General features: G+C 38.5%; 1 protein-coding gene across 4 annotated transcripts in view; it reads right to left on the bottom strand.

Moving 5' to 3' along the window:
• Positions 1 to 382: 382 nt before the first annotated feature.
• Positions 383 to 24,676, bottom strand: part of Bmx (BMX non-receptor tyrosine kinase) — a 47,992-nt gene continuing 23,698 nt past the window's right edge. For 3 of the 4 annotated variants that reach the window (XM_027946488.2, XM_027946489.2, XM_027946490.2), the window contains 11 exons: positions 23,634 to 23,688; positions 21,813 to 21,892; positions 19,366 to 19,493; positions 16,969 to 17,043; positions 15,700 to 15,871; positions 14,306 to 14,522; positions 13,146 to 13,210; positions 11,656 to 11,774; positions 7,347 to 7,504; positions 4,035 to 4,141; positions 383 to 2,010 (listed from right to left, as the gene is read on the bottom strand). In XM_027946488.2, coding sequence (XP_027802289.1) covers positions 4,067 to 4,141; positions 7,347 to 7,504; positions 11,656 to 11,774; positions 13,146 to 13,210; positions 14,306 to 14,522; positions 15,700 to 15,871; positions 16,969 to 17,043; positions 19,366 to 19,493; positions 21,813 to 21,892; positions 23,634 to 23,688 — 1,144 coding nt within the window. In that variant the 3' untranslated portion in view covers positions 383 to 2,010; positions 4,035 to 4,066. Of the gene's footprint in view, positions 2,011 to 4,034; positions 4,142 to 7,346; positions 7,505 to 11,655; positions 11,775 to 13,145; positions 13,211 to 14,305; positions 14,523 to 15,699; positions 15,872 to 16,968; positions 17,044 to 19,365; positions 19,494 to 21,812; positions 21,893 to 23,633; positions 23,689 to 24,676 lie in introns of those variants that run through there. The other variant, XM_027946491.2, reaches the window with a different exon arrangement.

Here is a 24,676-nt window from a genome sequence, read left to right as displayed (position 1 = left end):
CACCTTCAAAAGAGCCTCCCCAGCCAATGGAAAGGATCCATGGGTACATGACATAATGTTCAGCTGTAACTCAGAATTTAGAAAAACCTGCTGATTTCCCTACTTGATCTTGGGGTTTTCACCAGTGCTGTTCTCACTTTGCCCCCCAGGTGAAGCTTTGTGGTCCTTTGTACAATAGATCCTCTAAGAGGATGGAGACTCTACAAAGAGGGTCTTACACTGAGTCTAGGATGTGAATTGGCAAACTGTGACCTGTGAGCCAAATCCCACCCATCATCTGCCTTCCTATGGCCAGAGTTAGGAATGACTTTTGTATTTTTGAATGGCTGCAGGAAGAGTAGAATGATATTTCATGACACATAAAAATAATAGGCAATTCATATTTCATTGTCCATAAATGAGGTTTTATTGGAATCCAATTACATCCATTCATTTTCATATTGTCTAGGGTTACTTTCATGCTACAAAACAGTGTTGGGTAGTTGACTCAGAGATGGTACAGTTCACAAAGCCTTGTTTATTTTTTGGCGGGGAGGGGTACTGAGGATTAGACTGTTTTACCACTGAGCCATATTCTCAGCCCTTTAAAAAAAATTTTTTTTTTGGAGACAGGATCTCTCTAAATTGCTAAGCCCTCACTAAACTACTGAGGCTGGTCTGAAACTTGTGATCCTCCTGCCTCAGCCTCCTGAGTTGCTGGGATTACAGGAATGCACCACCATGCCATCTCACAGGGCCTTTTCCAGGCAAACTTTGCTGACTAAGGAAGCAAGGGTTAAATGAAATTATGAATGTGAACAAGCCATCATGGAGTTCAGAGACAGAAGGAACATCTGTTTATAGAATCAGAAGACATTCACTAAGTGTTTACTTCCTAGGAATTTAATTATTTTTTATGGGATGGGGTTGGTAGAAAAGTAATCAAAGCAAAAAGGGCAGATGCTACCTTCTTCTCCCCTGATGTCTGTCAATGAATTATTCTCCCTCATTTGAAAGCCATGCTTTCCCCATTAAGTAAAGATGGGGCCTTAGGTCCAATCTCTCCTCATTCACTTAAGAGTCAGAGTCAGAATCAAAATTGAGAAACTCAAATTTATAAGTCTACTATGTTAGAATCTTTCTCTTGATTAATTCAAGCAGATATGATATGGATTTTGCTAGACTCTCTTGACTTTGCATTTCACTTTTAGCAGATCAGAAAAAGCTCAGCAAGACTTTTGGACTTGGGGCTGGGGATGTGGCTCAAGTGGTAGCGCGCTTGCCTGGCATGCGTGCGGCCCAGGTTCAATCCTCAGCACCACATACAAAGATGTTGTGTCCACCGAGAACTAAAAAATAAATATTAAAAAATTCTCTCACTCTCTCTCTCACTCTTTCTTTAAAAAAAAAAAAAGACTTTTGGACTTCATCTAGAAAATCTCTTCTCTGAAGTTGCTCTTTGGCTTGCCCTTTGGGAAAGTTTCTTAGCAAAGAAGTCTGTGCCTTTTTCTTTACTCCCCTGAGAATGTGGGCAGACTTCTGTTTAAAATTATAACCATGAATGCTGCATATCACCACAAAACACAATTAAACCACATTTTAAAAGTCATTATGTATTTTTTAGATATATGAAGTTTTGTTGTTTTTTGTTTTGGGGGTTTTTTGGGGTTTTTTGTTTGTTTGTTTGTTTGTTTGTTTGTTTTGCTCCTCTTGGACTTATTTTCTGGTAAGCCTCTAGTGGTACCTTAAATTCTTGCTTGACTTGGTTTCAGGAGTCAGGCTTCTAAGCAAAGCTTTATTCTCTTTTCATAGTAAACAATTCTGTATTGTTTGAATTTTGCAACAAGCATGTACTACTTTTGTTATAAAGCAGATTATTTTTTAAAAGATCAAATACACAAAAATAAGGACAATAAAGGAAAACAATCAAGAGGGAGACCAAAAACAAAGATTAACAGTCTATGATGCAGGTTCCCACTGGTCTGCAGGCTCATGGAGAAGGCAGGATTGTGTCACTTGTTCCTTCTCTTCCTGTGGGTAGGAAAGAATGGGGCACACAGCAATCACAAAATAAAAGAGTAAATGAATGAATGTATAAATGACATGGTGATTATTTTTAAAGTACATTTCATTATATATTGAGATTTGTGTACCTCTATTCAAAATAGATGATGATCAAATGTTAATTTTCTTTTTTGGGGGGATTGAGCTCAGGGGCACTCAACCACTGAGCCACATCCCCAGCCCTATTTTGTATTTTATTAGAGACAGGGTCTCACTGAGTTACTAAGCACCTCGCTAAATTGTTGAGGCTGAACTCGTGATCCTCCTGCCTCCACCTCCTGAGCCACTGGGATTACAGGCATGCACCTGGCCTTAATTTTCTTTAAAAAAAAATTTTTTTTTAATTCACTGATAGACAGCATGCCTTTATTTGTTTATTTTTATGTGGTGCTGAGGATTGAACACAGTGCCTCACACATGCTAAGCAAGCACTCTACCACTGAGCCCCAGCCTCAAATGTAAATTTTCTGTTGAAATAAAGGAATCATTAATTAAATGTCAATAAATGAATAAGTAAGAGAGAACATTTGAGCTATCTGGTGGGTGAGGGAGTAAACAGGATGTCTCTTAAGGGAGAGTATTAATTTTTATCTGAAAAATAACAGTATGGTTTAATTGGAGTTTTTTGCTTTTTTAAATAGTGCCCCGTATAGCATTCCTTTCTCCCTTCTTGATAATACAAAAAAGACAATGAAATATTCCAAAAGATACTAAAAAAAAAAAAAAAAAAAAAACTAGAGCTGGGGTTGTGACTCAGTGGTGGAGAACTTACCTGATATGTGTGAGGCACTGGGTTTGATTCCCAGCACTGCATATAAATAAACGAATAAAATAAAGGTCCATAAATAAGTAAAAAAAAAATAACAAAAACAACCCTAATGGAGTCAGCAGCAGATTGCAAAGTAGGACACTCCCATAAACATTCTAAAATTAAGAAATACCCTTTATAATAGCCACAAGAAGCTAAAATAGTACTTCTGCATCTTTGTGTTAAGATCCAAGACTGAAATTGAAACTTCAGCTGTCAAACAAGCCAAAAGCCCCAGAGCTCCAAATTCAAGAATGTAAAATGATTCAAAAGCATCAATTTTAGAAAAAGACCCTGGTTTCACTGAGTTGTGATTGATCATAGTCAAGGTTAAGGCTAAAGTTAAGGAAAAAGATATCAAATTGTACCTTAGCATCTTTTAAAATTTGCTCTATGTGAAACACGTTTAATATATTGTTGAATAATATTATTTAACTTTAGTTTTATATGTGTATACATGAGGTAAACAATCGGTATTCTAAAAAGGCGAAAGATTTATACGATCTGAAGAGAAACCAGAGTATAACAATCGGTATTCTAATCTGGATATCAGAAGACAGTTGTGCCATTTGGATTGAATCATGGACCACAAAACAATGCCCCACCACAAAATGAGGTGCACTCAGGTAATTCAAATGACAGCATTAGCAATGTCTGGGAGCTTGTGAAAAAATACAGATTTACAGGCTGCACTCGGGCCTGCTCTATCAGAATCTCTGGGGCTGTTCCAAGAACAAGTATCTAACAAATAATTTTTCAATTCTACCCAATCTTGACACATGCTACACACTCTCTCCATATTGCAATATGAAAATGTACTTCTGCTACAGACTGGGAAGTGTTACAATAAAAGCAGCATAAAGGAAATTACTAATTTGACCTACATTTCAAGGAAATTTTTTATTTCCTATCTTACTCATTTCTAGATAATATGAACAGACAAACAGCATGCAGAATGCTATTAAGAACTAGCTAAATTACATTGGGACTTGCTACTTTTCTTCTGTTCAATATTTTTTAGTTGTAGATGAACACAATATCTTTGTTTTATTTATTCATTTTATGTGGTGCTGAGGATCGAACCCAGTGCTTCACACATGCTAGGCAAGCGCTCTACCACTGAGCCCCAGTCTCAGCCCTGCTAATTTCCTTTTAAAGAATGAAAATGTTGGCCAATATTTACATTCATTCTCATCAGCACTTCTAATTTCTTCTTCAAGGCTTGTCTTTTTCCCGAAGTGGTTCGATGGAAGATAGGAGTTGCTGAAATGTGGGGCGCTTTTCTGGAAGCTAAATAAAAGAAATATCCAATATTTTAGATAGTGAAAGTTATAATTAAAAACTTTAAAAAATCAAATATTTATACTTAAGTCCTAAGGCTAATAACTTTTGAAATGTGAAAGCCATAGATATTTCTGGTAAGGAACAAGGCAAGGGGCCTGCTATATCCATCACTCTGAACATCATGTTGAAGATATTAGAATGTGAAAACACTTAAAGGCCTATAATCCCAATGGCTCAGGAGGCCAAGGCAGGAGAATTGCAAGTTCAAAGCCAGCCTCAGCAACTTAGTAAGGCCCTAAGCAATTCAGGGACACCCTGTCTCTAAATAAAATGTAAAAAAGAGCTGGGGATGTAGCTTTGTGGTTGAACACCCCTGGTTCAATCCCTAGTTAAAAAAAAAAAAACTACAGCCTCATAAATTGAAAAAGGAAAATTATTATTTTTTCGCATAGACATAATTGTGTGCCTGGAAAACCCAAAAGGATCAATGATAGAACCAACTCAAGTGATAAAGGAATGTACCAGGAGAGCAGGATATAAAATTAAGATACAAAATCAATAACCTTCACATATACCTACAATGACCAGTTAAAAGATATCACAGAAAACTCTATTTCTTTTTTTTTAAATATTTTGTTTTAGTTGTAGTTGGACACAATACCTTTATTTTTTATTTACTTATTTTTATGTGGTGCTGAGGATCAAACCCAGCACTTCACACATGCTAGGTGAGCACTCTACTGCTGAGCCCCATCCCCAGCCCCTGAGAAAACTCCATTTCTAATAGCAACATCATCAAAATGAAATACTTAAAAATGTACTTCCCCTCCCCAATGAGGAAAGCTTTAAAACACTGCTGAAAAATACATATGTTCTAGAATGAGGCATGTCGGTATTATAAAGATGTCAAGTTTCTCAAATGAAATACAGTTTCCTAACAAATATGAAAGAGTTTGTTTCAAGCTAAACAAATTGATTCTTTGGTTCATAGATTGTTAAAATATGCAAAATGGCTAGGAAACTATAGAAAAAGGTGATTAATGTGGGGAGGGGTGGTGTGTTAGCCTACCCAGTATTAAAACATTGTCCAGTCTCTAGATATTTAAAACAATGTGGTGCTACCACACGAATGGAAAGAACAAAGAACAGAAGAGGAAGTCCTGAAATAAATCTAAATATATATCTGTAAATTTAGAGTAACGTTAGGGTGGCATTTCACTACAATTAAGGTGGTATCTCATCTCTTGGGATAAGATGGTCTTTTGATAAATAGTGCTTCCAACAACTGAATAAACATTTAAAACAATACACTTGGAGCCATACTTCATACTGTATAGCATAACAGACACAAACTAGATCAGAGACTTAAATAAAAAATAATGAAAAGTATTAGAGGAAAATCTGAGCAAATTCCACTATAATTTGGGTGTGGGAAAGACTATATGACTATGACTTAATTTCCAGAAGCAATAAAAGCAAATATTGACATATTCAGCTATATTTAAAAAGATGTTTGCATGGCCAAAACAAACAAAAACACTTAAATCAAAATATAGCTAAAAAACTGAGAGGAAATATTTGAAAATACAGCTTATATCTCAGACAAAAATTAATATGCCTGATTTATAAAGAAATCATTAACACCTGATAGAAAAAAAACGGGATTTATGGGTCTCAGAAAGATATATAAATGAGGGGCTGGGGATAAGGCTCAAGTAGTAGCGCGATCGCCTGGCATGCGTGAAGCACTGGGTTCAATCCTCAGCACCACATAAAAATAAAATAAATATATTGTGTCCATCTAAAGCTAAAAAATAAATTAAAAAAAGAAAGATATAAAAATGACCCTTAAATATATGAAAAGAGGCTCAACCTCATTCATAATTAAAGATATACATGTTAAAGCTATACTAAAATGCCATTTTTCATCATCAGATTAACAAAAATTTGAAAGTTGATAACGATCTCCATTGGTGACAGAAACAGATATTCACCTCCATTGCTAGCAGGGCAACCCCTGTGAAGAATAACGCATATGCTACTTCTTTGTAAGAAAAAAAGGGAAACACACAGCCGTTTTTTGCACAAGGAATTCCCAGAAGGATAAATCAGAATCTAATGAAATATTTGAATGTTCTTTAATCTTTTTATGATTTGAAAAGTTGCAAAGTAAAATATTAAAAAAGAGGGGGAACCCAAATCTCTAAACTCTACTCACCATATGCAGAATCTTTAACTGGGTATTGTCTCTGTGCAATCCCCTTCATAGATTCTGTCATAACTCATATTTTCATGGGCCAACCATGAGAAGCAGGCAGTTCCTCCCTATTTAGAGCCCCTGTCTATCTGATGGGCCAGTCATATTCCCAGGAGCTAGAGTTGGGAGGCCCAGGAGGTGCCCAGCTTCGTCTGAAAAACCCTTTTCTGTTCTTCTTCTTCAGACAGGTGACAGCAGTAAGTCAGCCTAGTTGTGAGTGGTCTGACCCTTTAGTGCAGCCTGAGACTCTTGGACTGTAATTTTGGGGTAGGAAAGGGTAGGGGAAATTTACGTACTAGTCCAAGTGGCATAGGGTGGGGAACTACAAAGTGCCCACGTTCTAGGAAAGCATTTAAGGCTATGTGATAAAATATTGTTATAGGATATAATCACTCAGTAGTTGCAAGCCTCCTAACATCTTGGTGCTCCACTGTAAAATAGTACTTTCCTCAAAGGATTATTGTATGGATTGGATAAATTACTATCGAGTCCTTAGAACTGTACCTGGTATATAGTCAGTACTTTCTGTTTGTTATTATTATTGCACATATAATTGCAAAGCAGCCATGCACCAAGCACTATGTTTGGAGCAGTGGTGACGCGCTCAGCAACTCAGTGAGACCCTGTGTCTAAATAAAATACAAAATAGGGCTGGGGATGTGGCTCAGTATCGAATGCCCCTGTGTTCAATCCCCAGTACCGCCCCCCCAAAAATTTTTTTTTAAATTTATAAAGTTCTTAGTATAGTGCTGGACACAAGTCTTTCAGTAAATTATCAGCACCTGAACTGCTTGGTTTAGATCTCAACCGTTTGAAAACAGAAGTCAGGAGCCATTTCCACCTCTTCTCTATCTAGCAAGTGCTTTCCCTGAAAAAATTTTGTCCCAGTGGTGATACAGCAACCACCCTGGATGCACTCGGGACCCCTTCCAGCTTACTCGTGGGTGTACTTGCCTCATGCCAGCAGCTGTACATGATCTGGTAGATGGTGTCCGACGCCAGTTGTGGCTGGTAGAGCCTATGGCCCTGGGAGACCTTCACGACCACCTGGGAGTTGTCATACAAGTCATAGGGCTGCTTCCCCAGGCTGAACACCTCCCACATCAGGATCCCTGCACCACACCCAAGGGGTGGTCAACGGACAAAAACAAAACAAGACCAAAAAAACAAAGAGTCAACGTGAGAAGGCACAGAGTGTGAATTAGCTTCACATCCAGGTACAGAAGGCCATGATCAGAGCCAGGGATCCCTGGGAGTGAGTCCTAGGGAAAAGGGCAGGCATGGAGGGTGGGACTGTGCCTTCATTTCTAGAGCCCAAGGTCTCTTCCCCCATCCCATGAGATCAGTCTAACTGTGCTTGTTGGAAAAAGATTGAATGGCAAGGGCAGTGCGGAGGAGGCCACTTGGGGCCAAGGTTCTTGGGCCTTTCCAGGCAAGCAGCTGAGGCCTCATTCCGCTCATAGTGACAACAACCTGTGTAGGGAGCCCCGGCCCCAACCTTTATGAGTAATCAATTGAAGTCCTCACCCTCTCTTTCTCTGCTTTGATGGTTATGTGCAACAACTTCATTGCACGAATTACCTTTCAGAGGAATTAAAGATAAAATCAGCCAAGCACAGTGGCACACACCTGTAATCCCAGCGGCTCAGGAGGCTGAGGCAGGAGAATCATGAGTTCAAAGCCAGCCTTAGCAACTAAGCAAGGTGCTAAGCAACTCAGGGAGACCCTGTCTCTAAATAAAATACAAAATAGGGCTGAGGATGTAGCTCAGTGGTTGAGTGCCCCCTAGTTCAATCCCTGATACCAAAACAATTAAAAAAGATAAAATCATTGATGATGTTCCCCTTCTCTTGCCACTGCCTTTCCCTTCAGCATTTTTGTGTTCAATTTCAGGGTGTTCACAATCCTTCAGGGCATGTGGACTCCACATTAAGAAACCGAGTTCTGGTCATGATGGCCAAGAGGGTGGCATTTCAAGAGGGTGGCATTTGAAATCAGTCAGAACTTTTTTTTTTTTTTTTTTTGATGCCAGGGATTAAACCCAGGGGTCCTTAACCACTGAGCCACATCCCCAAACCTTTTTATTTTTTATTTTGAGACAGGGTCATATTAAGTAATTTAGGGCCTTGCTAATTGCTGAGGCTGGTCTTGAACTTGCTATCCTACTGCCTCAGCCTCCAGAGCCACTGGGATTAAAGGAGTGTGTCACCATCATCCGGCTCTGTCAGAACTTTTAAGCCAAGTTCTGCCACTTATATAGGCTGGGTAGATTCCTTAGTCGCTCCCAGCCTCAGTTTCCCCACGTATAAAAGAGTATTTACACCACATGAACTTGCCATGAAGATTCAGTAGAATATGGCATGCAGTATACTTGAAAGTCTTCCAGGACATTTTAAGTGCTGTCTGAATAGTGCTGTTCTGTCTAAGGACAGAGAATTTCAACATTCTGCCAAATTCAAAACCTTGGAAAACCAGAAGAAAGAAAATTGTTCTAAAGCCATAACTGAGATACTAACTCTTTTTTTTATTTTAAGGTTACAGTTTTTTTTTTTTTTGGTAAGATATGTATAAATAAAGCAATCTTTTAAGTTGTTGTGACTCTTTTTTTGGTACCAGGAATTGAACCCAGGGGCGCTTAACCACTGAGCCACATGCCCAGTGTGACTCCTCTTTAAAAAAAAAAAAGAAAAAAAACACATTCTAAAACAACTATCCAGGAGAGTGCTGATCCCTCACAACCTTCTCTTTGGAAGTCTAAACATTTATTTCAAGGTTAACATCACTGCTAAAAAAAATCAGTGGGGCTACTCTTTGGGAACTGCTTTCAGAGGTCCTGATTCATTTTGTATATCGACCCTGGGAAAAACGAAGAATGGATTATTGTTTGTAAGCAGCCAGGAAATATCTAGAGCCAAATTTTGTTGCAAAAAGTGAATACTCAGGCTGGATAGGCTGAGTTTTGGCCAAAACCAAGTTAAAACTATTAAATGATAGTGCTGATTTTTAAGATATCATTTATTAGACATATCAACTGATGTGTGGACATTGAAACTAATTTTGACAACAAGGTACAAAATTTAATCAATACAAAAATGACATTAACTATTCAGCAAAATGCTAGCTTCATGATTTTTCTTTTCTGTGTATATTGGATTTTTTTTCCAATGAACAATGCCAAATATCCAAAGGGAAGAGTTATTTTTAAAAATGTTGTCACATACCCAACAACTTAGGAGGCTAAGGCAGGAGGATTGTGAATTCAAGAATGGCCTCAGCAACTTTAGCAAGGCCCTAGGCAACTTAGCAAGACCTTGTCTCAAAATAAAAAATAAAAATTGGGCTGGGGACGTGGCTCAGTGCTTGAGCACCCTGGGTTCAATTCCTAGTACCCCCCCAAAAAAAAAAAACCCCAAAAATCTGTGTCTCATAGAAAAATAAATGACTAATGAAATGTTTCTTTTGGGGGACCATCTTGCAAGTATTAAGCAGTAAGTCAAATTGCACTTATGAACTAAGACAGGCATGAAATAGGTCTGTCATATTTAATATGTTTTATAATTTTATGATAATTTAGATTACTTATCCTGGACCCCATCTGACAGTGATTGAAAACAGTGCTGACATTCTCATCACATTAAAAAAAAAAAACTCAAAATTTATAGAGTCACAAGAATTGATTCCCTTTCCTAATTACCTTTACCAATTTTTTTTTTTTTTTTTTTAGTGCTAGGGATTGAAGCCAGGTCCTTGAACATGCCAGGCAAGCACTCTACCACTAAATTTTAATATAGATATTTTAATAAAATAGGAGTTAACAAACTTCTTATGTAAAGGGCTGCCTAATAAACACTTTAAGCTTTGTGAGTCATTTGGCCTCTGTGGCAACTACTCTCCTCTGCTGTTGTAGCATAAAATCAGTCACAGACAATGTGGAATTAAATGGCCATGGCTGTGTACCAATAAAACTTTATTTACAGGTGGGCATAGTGGTACACACCTGAAATCCCAGTGGCTTAGGAAGCTGAGGCAAGAGGATTGTGAGTTCAAGGCCAGCCTCAATAATTTATCAAGGCCATAAGCAACTTAGTGACACCCTGTCTGTAAATAAAAATATTTTTAAAAAAGGTCTGGGGATGTGGCTCAGTGGTTAAGTGCCCCTAGGTACAATCTCTGGTTCAACAACAACAACAATAACAACAACCAAAAAACTATTTACAGAAATAGGCCACCTGTTTTTTTTCCTGCCCCCAATCTAAACTATGAATTTTAACAAGGAGAGGAGACTACTTGAAATGAGGACTGAACTTGCTCTTGTTTGGGTCTTGAATGTCCTCCAAAGACCATATGTCAAAGGCTTGGTCCCCAGGTTGATGCTATTGGGAGGTGTGGACACTTTAAAAGGTGGGGCTTAGTGGAAAGTCTTTAGGTTCTTGGGAGTGTGCCCTTAAAGGGGCTAGTGGGTCCCCTGCTCCTCCTCTTCTTCTCTTTTTTTTTCCCTTAAATTTTTTTATTAGTCATTGATGGATATTTATTTATTTATTTATATGTGGTGTTGAGAATCGAACCCAGTGCCTCTCACATGACAGGCAAGCAGTCTACCACCGAGCCATAACTCTAGCCCCTCTTCTCTTTTTTGCTTCCTGGCTATGAGGTGAGCAGCTTTGCTCCACCATGTGCTGCCTCACCACAGACCCAAAAGTCATGAAGCCAATTGATCATGGACAAGAACCTCCAAGACTGTGAGCCAAAACAAACCTTTCCTATTTATAAGTTGATTATCTGAGATATATGTTATAGTGATGAAAAGCTAATACCAAGCTGAAGAAAGTGCTGAGTCATGTCTGATGCTTCCATTAGGGATGCCCAAAGAATTGGTCTATTCAGAAGGGAATAGTTATCAGTTACTTTCATACAGAAAATGACTCCATCTTAAGTCTTTCAACTTTCTGGATTTTAAGCAAACTCAGATTTAGTTTTTAATGACTCCTTTAAAAAATGTTTGAAATCTTCATTGGGAGAGTTTTTATCCCCTTTGACTCTATGAAAAAATGTAAGGAGGATGCAAATTATGCGATGTGCACAGGACATCCTAACACCCGACCTAAGAAGGTAAGTCATCTTCTTCAATTTCTTGCTTGTCTCAAGCCATATGTATAATTTTGTAAAATGGCCTCTTTAAAATGGATGTTGTTGCTCTTGTGGTTTCCTGTTGTGGAAGCCAGCTTATGAAACAGGGCCAGGTCCTGTGTGGCCACTTCCTTACCAAATGCCCATACGTCTGACTTGCTGCTGTATTTGAAGTAGTGAAACACCTCTGGGGCTGACCACTTGACTGGAAACTTTGTTCCTACTGAGCTCACATACTGGTCATCAAGAACATACCTAGGGGGAAACATCAACACAGACATTAAGTACATGGTGATGCAAAATGGGAAGACCTCTGTTATGGTATAGATGTGGTATCCCCCAAGGGCTCACATGTGAGACAATGTAAGAAGGTTCAGAGGAGAAATGATCCGATTGTGAGAGCCTTAACCCAATCCGTGAATTAACGCCTGATGGGATTAACTGGGTGGTGACTGGAGGCAGGTGGGGTGTTGCTGGAGGAGGTGGGGCATTGGGGGCATGGCTTTGGGATATATATTTTGTATCTGGAGAGTGGAGTCTTGCTCTCTGCTTCGTGATCATCACGAGAGCTGCTTCTCTCTGCCACACTCTACCGCCATGATGTTCTCCCCCAAGGAATGGAGCCTGCTGTCTATGCATTGAGACCCCTGAAACTGTGAGTCCATAAACAAACTTTTTCTCCTTTATAATTGTTCTGGTTGGGTCTTTTAGTTGCAGCTGCAAAAAAGCTGACTAAAACAACCTCTGCTGGCCACTATTGCCTGTGTGGTGGAATAGGCTGGTGAAGGGCATCCAGAATCTTAGCTGAATGTCCTGGTTTTCTTTTGCTTTGCTTTCCATGTGTCAGTTTAATTAAAGGCTTCTCATGATTTGCAAGTATTTAGAAAATGTAACTTTGAAAATAGCAAAACATGAATGAAAAGTGGTAAATAGGGGAAAACACAAATATAGACAAATGAAAAAAATCACTCGGAATCCCACCCTGAAGATGACTGTAATTCTATCTCTCAAGGTATAATTTTGCTTGTATTTTCTGATCTTTTTTCTGGTATTACGTATTGAACGCAGGGGAGCTTAACCACTGAGCCACATCCCCAGCCCTTTTTATTTTGTATTTTGAAACAGGGTCTCACTGAGTTGTTTAGGGCCTTGCTAAATTGCTGAAACGGTCGGGAGGACTTGGGGTAGACTCTACTTTTAACTTTACATACTAATGCTATATTTCTTATAATATGTACATATTATTTATATAATTAGCAGAAGGAATACCATGTATTTGCTCACACACACACACAAAAAAACTCTAGTACAGGGACTGAGGCTGTGGCTTAGTGGCAGAACACTTGGCTAGCATGTGTGAGGTGCTGGATTCGATTCTCAGCATCATATATAAATAAATGAATAAAATAAAGGTCAATACATCTAAAAAAATTTAAAAAATAAAAAGAAACCCTAGTACACAAACAAAATGACTCAACTAGAGAAAATAAGAGAAAGAAAATTTCAGAAGTCAAAAAAATGAATATAATTGATAAGAATGCTACACAGCAAAATATGTTAGAAATCTCTACTGTAATATCAAACATCAGGAAAAACAACAACAAAAAAACCTGATTATTGGCTTACCTTGTCATTCCAAAATCAGAGACTTTCACAGACAGGTCACTGTCCACCAAGCAGTTCCGAGCAGCCTTTGGAGGGAAAACAAATCTCTGAGTGATAAAAGTGCCCAAGAATTTCCTGATATCAGAATCACTTTTTTTCTGCTGCAGCAGAATTCTAGGCAAAATCTAATATTGCCTATAATAACCCCAAATGCTTTTTTGTGGGGGTACCGGGGGTTGAACTCAGGGGCACTCGACCACTGAGCCACATCACCAGCCCTTTTTTGTATTTTATTTAGAGATAGGGTCTCACTGAGTTGCTTCATGTTTTGCTGTTCCTGAGGCTGGCTTTGAACTTGCAATCCTCCTGCCTCAGCCTCCTGAGCCACTGGGATTACAGGCGTGCACCACTATACCAGGCTCCAAATGCTTTGAAGTTGTCTTTTTTTCCCTTGCAATTTCAATTTTTTCAAAATACAAATGTGTTTCCCATAAGAATTTTCACCCAGCACCCATTCTTGTCAAGCAATATGAAAGTATATATTTAACACACAACATTAGCTTACAAAGGAGAAAGGAAAATTTTCTAGGTGCTCTGGATACTGAACTTTAACAAATATTTTGAAGTCATATAAACACTGCACCAGCGACTTATAGAATGAATACACTGGCCTGATAGGCATGGCATGTTTGTATGCACCACAAGAACATCTCTAAAGATAGACCTCAGGTAATGCCACCCACAATGCTCTCCATTCCATTCCCATCCCAACCCAAGAATCCACAAATTTCGTTTCCTTTTTTTTTTTTTTTTTTTTGTTATCAGGGATTGAACCCAGGGGTGCTTAACCACTGAGCTATATTCCCAGCCCTTTTCATTTTTTATTTTGAGACAGAGTCTCACTAAGTTCTAAGTTGCCTTGGGCCTTAGTAAGTTGCTGAGTTGGCCTCCAACTTGCAATCCTACTGCCTCAGCCTCCCAAGTTGCCTGGATTATAGGCGTGCACCAACATGCTCAGCTCTAAAGTCATGATATTTATTACAAAAGTGTTATGTGCTTATACAAGTTACAAGTAAGCAAAGTAAAAGTGAGGATTCCCTCCTTGCTATCCTTCTGAGTGGCCCATCCCTGGAGGTGGACACTTCCTTTCCATTCTTCAAGCTTCCAGTGGCTTAGCTTACCAAGTCCCGGTGTATGAATTGGTGACTCTCCAAGAAAGCCATGCCTTCACAGACATCATAGCACATTTCTAAGAGCTGGGAGGGTTCTAGTCCTTTTCCATGACTCTTCAGATAATTGAGCAAGCAGCCGTTAGTTATATATTCAGTCACTATGTATATGGGATATTTCTTTGAACACACTCCATAGAATTTAACCAGCTTGGGATGGTTGAGTTTCCTGGAAAGAACAGATTTTCAAAGTTCAATGCTCTACTCCATTTTTCCAGATGCCCTGAAAAAGAAGGATTGTCAGTACAAAATTTAAATATGCTTTTAATCTGAAATAGGCTAGGATTTGCAATTTCAATTATCTTTGACAAAACCTCTACTATAATATTATTTTCATACCCTGATACTTGGTTCCTCCAAAGTAGAGGGATCAGTTGCACTGGTTTGCCTGGGACTGAGGGGTTTCTGAGATACAGAACTTTCAGTTGTACATCCAGGAAAGTCCCAGGTAAACCTGGAGGATTGGTTACCTTCCAAAGTCTGATTCACCATGTTGACAAGAAGAGGGTGAATTATGTACATCACACACACACACACACACACACACACACACACACACACACACACGAGTGATGAGCTGTGTTGCTAAGAACTGAGGATTATGCTTGGAATCTAGATTCATTAGGAAGGAAATCTTCATTTATCAGGAAAGAAAAAAAGTAGGGTGAGAAGGGATTTTTACCAGACTGTATTGAAGGTATCAAGAAGGAAAAGGATATTGGTGGTAGCACATTACTTTACAGTGTCGTCTTAGTCCTGGGTAGTAGCACCACTCTGTCCCTCATCCCACCATGCACCTCCTCAAGGGTCAGAAAGGCCACAGTGTGAAGGAGACCTTCCTGCACAGCCTGTATATCCCTTTCTTAGCCACTCTTGGGGTGCTGGGACTCTGGAACCCCTTGTCCATATAGTCCTGAGGCTTCTTCCAGAATACTCCTTGGGTCTATCCCTTCAAGGGCGAACCTTGCTACCTCTAGTTAAGATCATTAGCTAATAGATGGTTATTTCTGGAGACAGGAGGGAGCCTGGGCTGAATGCTGTCTGCTTGAATTACCTGTGGATGGGAGGAGAAAGGGCAAGGGTGGAATTTGGAGGACCAAAGGCTGGTCACACTGTAGAGTCAGAATTCTGAATTCAAATCAGGTTGTTCAAATTCTTATGATGTGTCAAAGTAATAGTAACAGCACAAACTGTTATTTAAGTTTGTTAGCTCAACTTGTAACTTCTAAATATTTCTATGACATGAGGACACTTGCTCAGGCCTTGCATATATTAGGGACAGGCTCATGAGTACTAATGCCCTCCTGTGATGAAAGCCAAAATGTCATTCCTTAGAAGAAACTTACATCATGGTCTGGGCCTCCTGAAAGAATTCATCTTCTGACATGGAGCCCTCCTTGATCATCTTAACGGCAACGTCATACTGTTCCTTCCACTTGCCCAGCTGGACCACACCAAACTGGCCACTTCCCAGCTCCTTCAACAGGGTGATCTCTTCTCTTTTCAGTTCCCAGATTCCTAAGAAGGCAAGACAGACACTCTTGAGGATGAGTACAGAAGGCTTTGGGACCAACAGCTTCCTAAGTGATTTCCTCCTTAGTGAGATTTTTATATTGACATATGAAGAACAACAAAACTTGCCCTTTTTGTACTTCGAGACAGAGTCTTATTAAGTTGCTTAAGGCCTCACTAAATTGCTGAGGCTGGCTTTGAACTCTTCATTCTCCTGCTTCAGCATCCTGAGCTGCTGGGATTACAGGTGTACACCACCACACCTGGCCAAAACTTTTAAATTTAAGTCAGTAACTCAAAAAAAAAAAAAATCTTTAATGATGTGGTCTTATGACACACATAACACTGCTCAGGAAAACACTGTTCTTAAAGCAGCTGCAATTACCAATAAGAAAGTTTAATCTTAGTAGCTCAGGAGGCTAAGGCAGGAGGATCAAAAGTTCAAGGTCAGCCTCTGCAATTTAGTCAGACCCTGTCTCAAAATAAAAAGGGCTGGGGATGTGCCTCAGCAGCTAAGCACCCCTGGGTTCAATCCCCAGTATCAAAAAAAAAAAAAAAAAAAAAAAAAAAGAAAGAAAAACCTAGAGTAAAATGCTACCAACCAAAAGCATCTTGGAGAAATCAGTGTCAAAATGTGTTTGATGCCCTTAAGTTGGTAAAATATTGTTAAAAAAACTGTAGTCTAGGCAATGGGGTGCTAGAGAATAATGGTAGGATCAAATAAGAGGAAAAATTTGATAATCTTTTGGGTATTGCTGGAGAGTACAGATTTCAGTTGGGTGGATAGAATGTTTTAAGAAATGACTCAAGGGGCTGAAGCTGTGGCTCAGCAGTAGCACACTCACCTGGCATGTGTGAGGCACTGGGTTCAAGTCTCAGAATCTCATATAAATAAATAAATAAATAAATGTCTATCAACAACTTAAAAAAAAAAGAAGAAGAAGAAGAAGAAATCTCAATCTCCAGAGCTGAAGCCCTCCCTGGAACAATCTGAACAGGACTTTCCTTCCTGTCTTCCGTCATTTTTCCAATTAGTTAACTATTTATGCTTCAACCAAAAATGGTGGGAAATGAAGTTTAAGAGCCAAAAGGTGTATCCATACCACTTCCCAGGGACACAGAGGCTGGGACCTTGTTGGCCTTGGTTGACACAGGGTGGCGGAGCCTTGTGATCATGCCTGCAATGAAATAGCATCATATCATTGCACATATCATATCACTTCACATAGCATTAGTTTACAATTATTCTCTCTCCAGAGTAGTTGAGATGCAGAAAGAGAATCTATTCTGACTATGTTCATCTTGTAATTGTATTAATTTGCTTGACCTGATTAGGTTAAATCCAAAACAAAAGTTAAGAGTAAATCGCTTAATGTGATTTTTTAAAAATCTGTCGAAATTAGTAGCTTGATGGAATCTTTCACTTTAAAATTTTTTCTATTTTTATTTTGCTGTCTCCTTATAGTCCTACACTTAAATATGTGTACAAACAGCACATTCATTTGGCAAACATTTCAATAATATGGAAGGGTATACATTAAAAAAATAAACCACCTGTCTTTTTTTAAAAAAAATTAAACCTATTACCAAATTAAGCCTGTTACTAAATTTACATAGCATTATGGTAAAGCTTGGTTAAAATCATTATAATTTTTACAATGCTTTGAAAGAACCCATTCAAAAATGTAAACAATTCTTCTTTCAAATTTGGGGTGTTTTCCAAGTTCATTTTTCTTCCTTTTTCTGGGCATTTGTTGTTGTTGTTTTTTATTTATTGGTTTTTTTGGGGTTTTTTTGGTACTGGGGATTGAACTCAGGGGCACTCAACCACTGAGCCACATCCTCAGCCCTATTTTGTATTTTCTTTAGAGACAGGGTCTCACTGAGTTGCTTAGGGCCTCGTTTTTGCAGAGGCTGGCTTTGAACTCGCAATTCTCCTGCCTTAGCCTCCCAAGTCACTGGGATTACAGGCATGTACCACCACACCCAGCTTATCTACCACATTTTCTTTATCCACTCATCTGTGAATCATACAATACATTAATAGAAAACTTAAGAAAGTGAGACTTAAAAAAAAACTCTAAATAAACATTTTAATCTCTTCTTCCTATCCCCTATAAAGTTTCTTGTGTATCCTATAGGTGGAATCATTCATTTAAAGATGTCTGTTTACATAATACCTTTCTCAGAAGATACTTTTGAGGTACTACAAGTTGAAATAAGAAATTTGGATAAAAGAAAATTGCAAATAATAACCAAGTCAGATGCAGCAACACAAATCCAATGCTGAGCCCATGGTTTATTGTTATGTACTTATAGTTGGAAATTTCCTAGTCACTAACCTTAAGTGGTACTATTCTAGAAAACAGAGGGGATACACACACACACACACACACACACACACACACATACACATTCCATCTTATTTATATTTAATCTCCAGTCCACTAGGCAAAATTATAAATGAATAATAGTACCCAATGTTGGGGAAGATGAGAGAGAAATTGTTGTGGGATTTTACATTCCTGAAAAGCATTCAACAATTTCCAGGCTTTAAATATTCTTAGCCTTTGTCTTATAAATTCCACTTCTAGGAATTGGCTATAGAAGTAGTCAACTAAGAGTATGAGACCTCCGTGCAATGAAATATCCATTGGAATGTGCAAATATAGGACATGATCCAACTGGTAATCAATAGAGGGCTATGTGAATAAAGTATAGGGTAACTCTACAATAGGATTCTATGAAGCTGTTAAATAGAACAAAATAAGCTACATGTGTTTACAAAGAAAGACATAGTGAAGAATGAATACAAGCTTAATACATGGAAAATGATCTTATATCTATAAAAATGCAATGTTTATACATATGATTTATATTTATTATCAATAAAAGTGTTTGTAAGCATATAAAAACATCTGCCATAATTGAAACTAATTTGTTCATGGGGATTATCTATGATGCGTATTTCCTTAATATTTGAATTTTACAGTCAACTTGCTACCATAGGAAGGAACAAAAACCAACAAATATTTTTATAAACAGAATTTATCCTTCTAAGTCACTCAAATCACTCAACTTTATTCTTTTTTTTTTTCGGGGGGGGGGGCAGTACCAGAGATTGAACTCAGGGGCACTCAACCACTGAGTCACATCCCCAGACCAATTTTATATTTTATTAGAGACAGAGTCTCACTGAGTTGCTTAGCGCCTCGCCAAGTTGCTGAGGCTGGCTTTGAACTCACGATCCTCCTGCCTCAGCCTCCTGAGCTGCTGGGATTACAGGCATGCACCACTACACACGACCCTCAACTTTATTCTTGCAGGCATTATGGCATGTATCCTGTTATACTTCAAGAAGTGTAAGTGAAAGACAGTAGGCAAAGGGTTGCATTTTCCCCTACATTCTTGGTTCCTTATATAATTAAGAGTATTAGGAGGATCAGTAGTATCCAAGAAAATTGGTATTTATCCACAAGGACCCATACAAGGTAAATTACCTGCTGAATTGTGTTGATGATAATGAATAAGCTTTGGTATGGAATCAAAACAGTAGTTTTCTGCCAGGTATAATTTATTTTCAGCATTTGTATGCACATGGTAATGTTTGACAGTTCCTTTTTTATCACTAGTAAGGAAAAAAGATTGTTACAACACTTCAAACAAACAATTGAGGCTTGATTAAATGGTGGTTAAATAATTATTTTGGATGCATTTGCAAATTTTGGAGAGGAAGTCAGGGTGGGTTTCTCAGTCCTGACATCTGGTGTTTTTCCAAAGGTATCCATGACAGTAATTATGGAAGAGGGCTGCTCTCTGAACTCAATGTATCCTTTGTACACATACAAAATTCATGACTAATTAAATTCCAACTTTCCAGACTGTTCTTCCCATAGTAAATATAAAAATAGAATATTTCTTTGATCATTAAGAGCCTTGCAGTTCTTTAGGGTCATTTCTGAGCATAAATTCTCTTTCAGGATAATAATAGAAATGAAAATCCGGGAGACAAAGATGATTAGGTTGTGGGTCTTCTCACCCCAGAGCATGGATGGGAGATTATTTTGGGAGTAAGGCACATAGGATGGAGTGGGTGGAGATGTCCTTTAATTCCTCATATAAACTAATACCTTTTCTTTTTTATATATATATTTATTCTACTCTGATGGACTGAAGGGAGGAAAGACTAACAGTCATCCTTATCCAACAAGCCCTGATTCTTTTTTGTTGTTGTTAATTTTTAGTTGTAGGTGGATACAATACCTTTATTTTATTTATATGTGGTGCTGAGGATTGAACCCAGTGCCCAATGCTTACGAGGCAAGCGCTCCACCACTGAGCTACAATCCCAGTACCTTTTCTATATAAAACGTTTTTTTCTTTTTCTCTCCTTTTAGAAATCATAGATAATTGATGCACATTGATTTAGGCTAATCAGGAATAATATGATTGTCTTAGATTTTAGAGTATGGCATTGTGGTCAAGTACCAGGTTGTTAATCTGGTTCTAACACTTGCTAGCTACTTCCTCTAGTTGTTGTCTAGTGTTGGATGAGGTTGTGTGTGTATGTGTGTGTATGACCCACAAGAAGCAGTTAATGAGTTATTGCTGTTAGAATGCCAACCTATTTAAAATTGCAATTATAAAAACGAGAAAAGGGTGCTCCTTTTTGTTGCAAGTGGCTAATCTGGTCTTGGTGTCAGTGTGAAATTCCCTCAAGTGCACTGACAAGGTTTCATAAAGGAAGGCTTCTATATTCATGGATCATGATTATTTTCATTTGATTTCTTATCTATTTGCTAATTTGTCTACCTGGCCCCCTTCAAAAATGAATCTGGAGTTCAGAAGCTTGAATAGAAGAACATCTGATATTAGATTTGGCCCAAACTGCCAGGCCAGAGGGCCACAGAGGTCACTCAGTGAACACAGTCTTCTCCCACTTCTAACTAACTGCATTGGTTTTAGTTGACATCGTGTGCATCCTAGTATAGGAGCTACACTGCGGATATGACTTCTGGCATTGGAAAACGCCATGTGGTCACTCAGGATACACCCTATTATCTCAATTGGACATAAGTACTCTGTAAAAAAGTATTCTCAAAATACTTTTTATCACTTTATTATCATAAATACACAGGTAAGCACTGTGAAGTGGAGCACCCAGGAAGAGCACCGAGGCCAATGGTCATTCAATTCAGCTGTTAAAAAAGGATCCCACACATGGGTTGGGGTTGTGGCTCAGAGGTAGAGCGCTTACCTAGCATGCATGAGGCACTGGATTCGATCCTCATTAGAAAAGCTTACTTAAAACTGAACACTGGAGTAGCTTTCCGAGCTCAGCAGGTGGCTAGGGCTGAGAGTGTGGGGCTGCCATTGTGTATTTTTTTCTTTCTAAGCTTAGGCCTGAGCTAAAGGCAATCACCCATGAACCTCTTTTTTTTTTTAATTGGTTCTTTTTAGTTATACATGACAATATAATTTATTTTGACATAATTATAGACACATGAAATATAATTTGTTCTAATTCAGTCACCACCTCTGAGTCTTTTAATAAATATTTACTGAGGCATGTTGTTCTCTGGGCACTCTGCCATTGTCTAGGGTGGGAGGGAGGAGGTCACTCAGAGAACAGTTTCTTGAAAGTGGGGGTAAAAAGACAACAACAGGGCTGGGGTGGTGGCTCAGTGGTAGAGTGCTTGCCTAGCATATGTGAGGCATTGGGTTTGATTCTCAGCACCACATAAAAATAAACAAAATAAAGGTCCTTCATCAACTAAAAAATATTTAAACAAAAAAAAGACAACTACAAATGGTCACATTCAATAAAAATACTTTGACCCCAAATTTCAGAATTTATAGATGGTGTCTTACCTTAAAATGTGACAAAGTGATCAGCCTATTCAAAGAACATATGCAGAAGGATAAGAGAAATCTATATCATACTTACTTCACAGCCTTACTAAATAAGGACACCGTGTACATTCCCACCTGGCTGGAATTTCTAACCATAAATGCACCTTCTTTTCCCTGAAAAGGAAGGATTATTTTTATAGCTTTTTTTTGTGTGTGTGTGTGTGTGTGTGTGTGTATGTGTGTGTGGTGCCTTGTGCATGGGAGGCAAGCACTCTACCAACTGAGCTACATCCCCAGCCCCCCTTTATAGTTCTTGACAATGATTTTTCACATAAGCAGTAGGAAAAGAAATCTTTTAGATTCACTTTAAATGTCACTGAGGGTCCAGATTATCCAATAGTTAGCATAGAAGGGGTCCCACAGTTTTACTTTCCTACTTTTCTCAATATCTTTTTTTTTTCCTTTTTCTGTACTGAGGTTGGAACCCAGGGCCTTGCACATGGTAGGCCAGTGTGATAATACTCAACATCCAGCCCACTCAATATCTTTTTTTTTTTAAGGCAAAGAGAGATGTAATAGGGAATACTTCTGAGCCACAGCCACAGCCCCCCCCCCCCCCCCCCGCAATCAATATCTTTAAAAATCTATTCAGTGTGTTTCAACTCTTTCTCTCCAGTTAATTTTTAACTCTTGCTGCTTTTTTTTTCTTCATACTTATGCAAGCCTAATATTTTTTATGCTTACAAATAAAATTTAGAACCACATATCACCATGTTATGTCCTTGGAAGGTTTTAGAAAACCAAAGATGCATGCAGAATAAATCATTGTTAAAGTTTTACATCTGACTTGTCTTTCTCAATGACTTGTGCTAATTGTAAGCAGATCCAGATTCAGAAAAAGCAGATGATAAACTACGAATGTGACAAAGCACCAAGTGAAGTCATCAGATTCTCTCAAGTACCTCTCAAAGAAATATTTGGTATGTTCACTATTTTATTAGGTTAAATTATATCAAAATATCATTTTTATAGATAAAAGAGGTTGCTATTGGTAATTCCATATCAATTGGTGATAAAATCAGATAAATGTATTCCCTATTACATCTGCTGTAATAGGGAATTTAGATGCTAATGAGTGGTGACAGACCTGAAGTAAATGGTTACACTGATGGTCCTCAATAAATTATTTCTCTTGGGCTGGGTGTGTAGCTCAGTGGTAGAGCACTTGCCTAGCATTCATAAGGCTCAGGGTCCTATCCTCTGTACTGCAAAAATCAGACAAAACAAAATAAATCATCTCTCTTATTCATGGTCCTGTGCAGTATCTTCCTACATTGACTTTGGGCAGGACATCAAGAAACATGACAACAGCAGCAACTTCATAAGTGCTTGCACTATGTCCTGTTTTACCACTGCCGTTCTGTGAGGAGGCCCAGGTTAGGCACATGGAGAGGAAGAACTATGGTGCCTCAGTTGACTGCCTCAGCTGAATTCCACCCCCAGTCAATCCACCAATTAAATGCAGCCACAAGAGTGAGCCTATGTAAAATGTACATCTGGGCCAACTGACTCAGAACTGTGAGGAATCAAAAATCTTGTTTCAAGCCACCAAAATTTGGGGTGGTTTATTGTGCAGCAATAGAAAATGGAAGAGAAAATATGGTTGGACATCAAGGGCCTGGTAACCCAAAGGCTGGACAACCAACACTATGATGAGTTGACTATATACTTAGCAATATTTCTATGAGAATTGGATTAACCTCTGGGCCCACTAATACAAAGAAATTTCTAGACTGAGAATGTAGCTCAGTGATAGAGTGTGTACTTAGATGCATGAGGCCTGGTGCAATAAATAAATAAATAGTTTTTAAAAAGAGAAAGAGATTTTAGGGCTGTTTTAAAGAATACCACTTACCTTTTGTCTCAGTAACTGCTCAGATTGTGACCTGGAGATGTTACCTGCAAACCAACTGTAAGAGGAAAGGATTCCATATTTGAGAATTAATAATTTTTAAATTGCATCACTTGCATTCAAATTTTTAAAATAAAATGAGGCATTGGCCCACATCAGGGGTTTTAAAACCTGACTCCAAAAGAATCACCAGAAGATATTTTCAAAAATATAGATCCTTGAAAAAAAAATATATAGATCCTTGAGACTCTACCACCCAATTCTGATTCTAGGGCAGAGCCTGAACATCTGAAGTTTTAAATGGGCTGGTGTTCAGGAACCTCTGGCTTCCTTCTAGGTGACCTGTTTTGTAAGTTATCCTTCATGTCACCATTTGGCAAGAGGGCCAGAGATTAGACCAATGAAGACTCTTCCAATATAAAATTCAGAATTGCCAAGGATAAATGCTCTTGTCTTTCAACTCCATCATTTTCTTTTAATAATCTGAAAGAAACACACTATATATCATCTATGGTCAAAGCAAATGCTTTTTTAAAATTTAAAAAAAAATTTCAGGATAGCCATAGATAAGCATCTAAGATTACATTAGGGCTGGTTTAGTGAGATGAAACTGAGAAAAAGATGATATAGGGAAGACAGGAGTAGTTCTTTTCTTTGAAAATAACCTTTAAATATCACCCTTTTTACTAAATTAGCCAAGAACATCATGTCCTACATTGTATACAGAGCTCAACAGGCAAAGAGCTGTTTCTCACGTGGAGTCAACAATGTCTGTGGCCTTTGGCTTTGTACTAATAACAATGTACTAATAACAAACTGAGTAGAGTATGATTGGGATGGGGTGTAGGTTTGAAGGATTGAGAGGACCCCCTGGCTACAGCAGCGTAACTGAGGCAGAAAGAAGTACGTGAGGAGGATGGGAATGGACGGGAAGGGTTGTGTTGGTCCTTCTCAGTCTTGCATGTCTTAATATAAATTATGATACCAGATGCTTTCCTGAGGGTAGATATGAGGGCAGAAAGTGGGGCTAAAAGAGAGCTGGAATG

Source organism: Marmota flaviventris, chromosome X, assembly GCF_047511675.1.
Source record: "Marmota flaviventris isolate mMarFla1 chromosome X, mMarFla1.hap1, whole genome shotgun sequence".
NCBI classification, from domain to species: domain Eukaryota; kingdom Metazoa; phylum Chordata; class Mammalia; order Rodentia; family Sciuridae; genus Marmota; species Marmota flaviventris.
Note: the sequence above shows the minus strand (reverse complement) of the source record. Positions and strands in the feature narration are given on the sequence as shown.